Source organism: Ranitomeya variabilis, chromosome 5 (genome assembly GCF_051348905.1).
Source record: "Ranitomeya variabilis isolate aRanVar5 chromosome 5, aRanVar5.hap1, whole genome shotgun sequence".
Lineage (NCBI taxonomy): Eukaryota > Metazoa > Chordata > Amphibia > Anura > Dendrobatidae > Ranitomeya > Ranitomeya variabilis.
The window spans coordinates 666,879,470-666,886,230 of NC_135236.1; the positions used below are offsets into that span (position 1 = coordinate 666,879,470).

The 6,761-nt window shown below is 50.3% G+C and overlaps 1 protein-coding gene across 1 annotated transcript in view; it reads right to left on the reverse strand.

Moving 5' to 3' along the window:
- Positions 1–6,550, reverse strand: part of KDM7A (lysine demethylase 7A) — a 43,369-nt gene extending 36,819 nt beyond the window's left edge. The window contains exon 1 of the mRNA XM_077261310.1: positions 6,379–6,550. Coding sequence (XP_077117425.1) covers positions 6,379–6,479 — 101 coding nt within the window. The 5' untranslated portion in view covers positions 6,480–6,550. The remainder of the gene's footprint in view (positions 1–6,378) is intronic.
- Between the last annotated feature and the right edge of the window lie 211 nt (positions 6,551–6,761).

A 6,761-nucleotide genomic window follows, 5' to 3' on the forward strand; every position in this document is an offset into this window, starting at 1 on the left:
CAGCAGAATAGTGAGTGCAGCTCTGGGATATAATACAGGATGTAACTCAGGATCAGTAATGTAATGTATGTACACAGTGACTGCACCAGCAGAATAGTGAGTGCAGCTCTGGGGTATAATACAGGATGTAACTCAGGATCAGTAATGTGTGTACACAGTGACTGCACCAGCAGAATAGTGAGTGCAGCTCTGGAGTATAATACAGGATGTATCTCAGGATCAGTAATGTAATGTATGTACACAGTGACTGCACCAGCAGAATAGTGAGTGCAGCTCTGGAGTATAATACAGGAGGTAACTCAGGATCAGTAATGTAATGTATGTACACAGTGACTGCACCAGCAGAATAGTGAGTGCAGCTCTGGGGTATAATACAGGATGTATCTCAGGATCAGTAATGTAATGTATGTACACAGTGACTGCACCAGCAGAATAGTGAGTGCAGCTCTGGGGTATAATACAGGAGGTAACTCAGGATCAGTAATGTAATGTATGTACACAGTGACTGCACCAGCAGAAAAGTGAGTGCAGCTCTAGAGTATAATGCAAAATGTATTGGTCGTTACCGAAGAGGGGGCTGACTTAAGTATTGAAAACACGGGAAATTCACTCCCACGTCGCGTTACAGAACCCGGGACCCACACGGATATATGAAGACGAGGGCCAATTTGTACATAAAACTGTACAGTTCAGTGTAATATGAGGAACAAGTGATTTTTTAAGCAGAGGACCTTTTTTAATGTAATCTTTAAAAGAGACTTTTTGTGCATCTTAATTGCAACGTTTTAAATGGCTGAAACTTATCGCAGCCAAAAGGACGATCCGCACCGACAGCAGCGGCTCGGCGGACAATAGAAAGCTTCTGTAATTCTACGGATGCATTGATGATGGATTATCCCCTTCTGCAACATCAAAGGAAATCCTTTATCTTTTCAACACACAAAACGACGATTACAATACCTCCACGGATACCCGGGGCTACCAGTCGGGCTCAAAAACAGGCGCACATGGAGGGAGGAGGGTGGCGGTATCACGATAAAGTAGATGCTTCTCTTCTGTCTGTTTCCCATATCTTGGCTACAACAATATATAATATCTTTCGTATTCTGGAAAAAGGGGAGAGGCTCCTGCTGCAGCCAGCTGTCTTATAGACACTAAACAGTTAGGGAGAGGAGAGTCGTGGCTTGTCTCCACATGCCCCGTGCCAGTCTCCTCGCGCCGCTCCACACGTCCCATACCAGTGTCCTCGCGCCGCTCCACACGTCCCGTATGAGTCTCCTCGCGCCGCTCCATACGTCCCGTGCCAGTCTCCTCGCGCCACTCCACACGTCCCATGCCAGTCTCCTCGCGCCACTCCACACGTCCCATGCCAGTCTCCTTGCGCCACTGCTCTTCACATTATCTTCTGGCAGGGAGCGTCACAATATCTCTGGAGCCAATCAAGAAGCCACCAACCGGCTACAGGAGTAATGTTCTGTCTGAGCCGGTAGAGGATACTAGGAGACAGTTTTTTCCAGCTCAGACAGCGCGGCGCTGGAGCAGCCGGTGGCCACTGATTGGTTGACTTTTCATGTGAAGCCCCTCAGAAGAGGAAGTGAGGAGACTGGCAGGGCACTTGGGCAGTTTCCTGTAGACTCCCAGCTGATCGCAGGGGGATTAAGCTGCCGGATCTGTAGTGATCAACTGATCATTAGTGGGTCCTTATTTCAGGACAGCTGGGACAACAGTCTTTAATGTACCAGATAATTAGTTCTGCAATGAGGAAAAAAAAAAATAAAATACGGAGAATGAAGCACATTGCAAAACACTGAATTGTAGATATTACGGGCCTGGGGAAATCCAATCTAGAGCAGACATCCATCATCAGTGTCCCTGGCACTGCCCGCACGCACCATAAAGCATTATCATCAAAATCCACTTTTCAGTCCTAAATCAGAGGCGCGGCCTCAGCCGGTGCCAGCGAGCGGAGTCAAGATCACATCTGAAAGGCTGAGAAACTTCCTGTCACACCAGAGCAGTTCTGCTGTCAAAGCCCCGGAGCGCTCGCCGTTCAGTGCGCCGGCGGCCTCAATCATAGGCGAATACATTAAAACGTCTACAGAACGGGAAGCAGAGGCGAAGGATGACAGCTGGAGTAGCGGAGAAGACCGATGACGTAGCCATGACTGATACTACAAGCAGCACAAAAGCGGGACACGCCACTAACTTGAGGCCGCCCTTCCCTGGGAAGAGGACATAGCCCCCTGACCAAGGCCGTCCCCCAAGCAACTGGCCATTGTCTGGGCCCCTGGGCGCAGACAGCCCGCCGCCAAGAGGTGCACCGGCCCCAGGGCACAGACAACCCGCCGCCAAGAGGCATGTCAGCCCCTGGGTGCAAACAGCCCGCCGCCAAGAGGCGTGCCAGCCCCAAGGCACAAACAGCCCACCGCCAAGAGGCACGCCAGTCCCCGGGGCGCAGACAGCCCACCGCCAAGAGGCGTGCCGGCCCCAAGGCGCAAACATCCCGCCGCCAAGAGGGGCACCGGCCCCAGGGCGCAGACAGCCCGCCAAGAAGCACGCCGGCCCTAGGGTGCAAACAGTGCACCGCCAAGAGGCACGCCGGCCCGAGTGCGCAAACAGCCCGCTGCCAAGAGGCATGCCGGCCCCAAGGCACAGACAGCCCACTGCCAAGAGGCGCGCCGGCCCCCGGGCGCAAACAGCCCGCCGCCAAGAGGCACACCGGCCCCAGGGCGCAGACAGCCCGCTGCCAAGTGGCGCGCCGGACCCAGCCTGCCGCGTGACAAGAGTCTACTTAGGATAGGCACCCGACCAGTCGACGAAAGACGCACTGGCTCCTTCATAAGACTCCCATCCACACTCCACAGATCACATGCCGGCCCCTGTCAAAACATATACAACATGTCACAAAAACAAAATATGTCACCTATCCAGAGAAGTAAAATTAAAAAAAAAAAAAAAAAAGTACCACCAATCACAAGAACGGGGGTTTGCAATTCCCTGTGTAAGTGGAGTTGTAGTGAGCATGTGCGACCACTGCTCTGGTCACTGGTGGTGGTCGCACATGCTCACTACCACTCTATTCACACAGGCGATCAGTCATCATCTATTCAAGTTGATAGAAGACAAAATATTGTTAACAGGACAACCATTTCACCTGATTGTGCCACTACAAAGTCCCACCAACATGGTGGTTTCCTCATCGATCAGTTTATTTATTCCCCTGAGGTAGCTATAAAAATGCAAAAAGGAGAATAAATCCGGTCCCTTTATTGAAAAACGTCACGTTCTTCTCACGGTCAGAAAGCAAAACGGCACAATAGGACACAGACTGCAACCAAACATCACGAAAGCATCATTGTCACACCGGGCTGCGATTCATCAATGCGGCCACTGGGGGCAGAGTGCACTCTTGTTTTGTTTAAATGGGAGGATTTAAATGTCCTCACAGCCATGCTGTCAATCAGCGGCGGCTCCCCTTACAATCACAACCTCCCTCCTCCCCCGGCGGCGTCTGAGCAAATACCCCCGGCCTGGTGCCTGAAAACAAAGCTGAAACCAGAGCAGAGCAAAACAAGCCACACAATAAAGAAAAAATAAAGAAAGAAACAACTGGCTGCTGCAATAACCTGGGTAAAAACCTGTATGGCGGACTGTATGGGGACACCGGGGATGAGCAGGGACTACTTTCCTTTGTTCAAATGACCACAAAACCTTCTATATTTATAAATACAGTGTAGATCGCACATGGGACCCGACCACATGGCTGATCCGCACTCCCAACGATCACGGATCCAGATCCGTAAAGTTCCCAGCTGTCATTTCCGCGCCCGCATGATTCCACCACCACCGGTTATTACGTGACAGCCAAACAAAAGACACCGGCAGATAATAAGAGCACTTGTAATGTGGGCGATTATGAGCCATTGTCTGTGGGAGGGTGATGATCAAGACGCCCGATATCACACTGCATCATCACAACACGCCACAGAAAAAGGTCACAAAGCACATGTTATAGCGGCAGCAGTCACACTGGAACCCACGCCGGCTCTCTGCACTTCACACACAACTTCTAGTCGGGTCGTTAACGACAGACTCAGAAGTACAAACCCTACACCCCCCTCTATAGACAATACAGAATGCCTAGGTTATAGCAGCTGGGCTATAAAGTCACCACTTTGGGAGGGGGGGGCACTTATTTTCTAGGTACACAAACGTTCCATAACTAATTTATATATCATGAAGGGGCGGGTATAATCTATGCAACAACTACAACTGGACAGGACACTATGGAGACTAGACTGCTATAACATAGGCATGGAGGGGCTAGTATAATCAATGTATAACAGCTACAACTGGACAGGACACTATGGAGACTAGACTGCTATAACATAGGCATGGAGGGGCTGGTATAATCTATGTATAACAACTACAACTGGACATGACACTATGGAGACTAGACTGCTATAACATAAGCATGGAGGCGCTGGTATAATCTATGTATAACTACAACTGGACAGGACACCAAGGAGACTGTTACAACATAAGCATAGAGGCGCTGGTATAATCTGAGAAATGTATTTTGGAGAGCTGATATAACATAGGCATGTCTCCTATCCTGGAGGGGCTGCTAAAGCCCATGCGTAACCGATAAACTAGGCTGCTAGAACTTAAGCATGATTCTACTTTATATTACAACTTGGTGGGAGGATGATAAGCAAAAGTTGTTATTTGGAGGATAGGGGCAGCTGCTATAACATAGGCACGTCACCAGGCTTAGTGACTGGTATGACCTATGCACGATCAATAGCCTAGAGAAGTTGTTACTTTCAGGGGAGAAAAGGGGGCGGCTGCTATAACACAGGCATAGCCATACTTTACAGAGTAACTTGTAGTGTCCATAACTCGGTGGCTGGTATAACTTATGTATGAAGCTGCTATAACATGGGCATAACCACATTTTATAAAGTAACTTATGATTTTTATTTTAATCCTGTGGTGGGGGCACTGCTATAGTGTAGGCATGACGCCGCTAGCCAATGGAAGCTGCTATAACGTAGGCATGGCGCTAGCCAATGGAAGCTGCTATAACGTAGGCATGGCGCTAGCCAATGGAAGCTGCTATAACGTAGGCATGGCGCTAGCCAATGGAAGCTGCTATAACGTAGGCATGGCGCTAGCCAATGGAAGCTGCTATAACGTAGGCATGGCGCTAGCCAATGGAAGCAGCTATAACGTAGGCATGGCGCTAGCCAATGGAAGCAGCTATAACGTAGGCATGGCGCTAGCCAATGGAAGCTGCTATAACGTAGGCATGGCACTAGCCAATGGAAGCAGCTATAACGTAGGCATGGCGCTAGCCAATGGAAGCTGCTATAACGTAGGCATAGCGCTAGCCAATGGAAGCTGCTATAACGTAGACATGGCGCTAGCCAGTGGAAGCTGCTATAACGTAGACATGGCGCTAGCCAGTGGAAGCTGCTATAACGTAGGCATGGCGCTAGCCAATGGAAGCAGCTATAACGTAGGCATGGCGCTAGCCAGTGGAAGCAGCTATAACGTAAGCATGTGCCTAGTCTTTGGAAGCTGCTATAACACAAGTAAGCCACTAGTCTTCGGAAGTTGATATAACACAGGTGTGCAACTGCTCTTTAGAAGCTGCTATAACATAGGTATGCCACTGGTCTTTAGATGATGTATATCAAAGGCATGCCACAGCTCTTTAAAAGCTGTACAACATAGGTAAGCCACTGGTCTTTAGAAGTTGGATAACATAGGCATGCCACTGCTCTTTAAAAGCTGCTATAACATAGGTAAGCCACTAGTCTTTGGAAGCTGCTATAACCCATGCAAGACTAACAACAACCTGGCAATGTCCTTACTTTTTTTTTTCTTGGGGGGGCTATAACATAGGCATAGCTACATTTTGAAACTGGGGGTGACTCACCTGCATGTTAGCTTTTTTTAGGGGTCTGCTATAACCTAGGCATAGTCATGATTAAGGAAGCGAACTGTGAGAACTTGTGAGGGGGGTGACCTGCGCTCGTCTCTACTTTTTTGGGCGCCCATATACCAGGTACGTCACTACTTTTGGGGGGCACCATTGTGACCGGAGACATGACGACACTTTTGGGGGCTCGCACTGTTTTGGGGGGCACTTTGGGCATTAGGTTGGTACTTTGGGGGGTGACATGGCCTTTAGGGTCAGGGTGCCCCCAGATCTAGGACTCCCGGGTGAAGTTGGTGCCCACGTTTGGTGGGGTGCAGCCTGGGCCCTGACTTCATCACCTCGGAGACCACCTTATTGTTACTATCCTGCCTGTCCCAGCCGTCCCCCCACAGCCCCGGCAGCCCCCCAGTGCCGCCCCAGCGCCCACTCACCTGCTGTGGAACCAGTCCTTGCAGATGTCGCACTCGATCATGAACCGGCTCACATCGTACGGCTGCCGGCAGACACAGTAGACGGGAGCCGCTCCGGCCATCTTTAAAATCCACTCTCCAGCCCAGACATCACACACACAGCACGGAGCGGGGGAGGACGCCACTGCGCATGTGCCACCTGCCTCCCCCTCCCCTCTCCGCACATACACACACTCTGCCCTAGTTCCTGCATTCTCATTGGACGAGGAAGTCGTACACTGGGGGGCGTGGTCACTCGCCAGCCTCAAAGCAATGACCGAGAAGGAATCATTGACGAACGGTGACGAAACATTCCGGAAATTGCCGAGTGTAATGACATCTTCATTTAAAGGGATACAACAGAA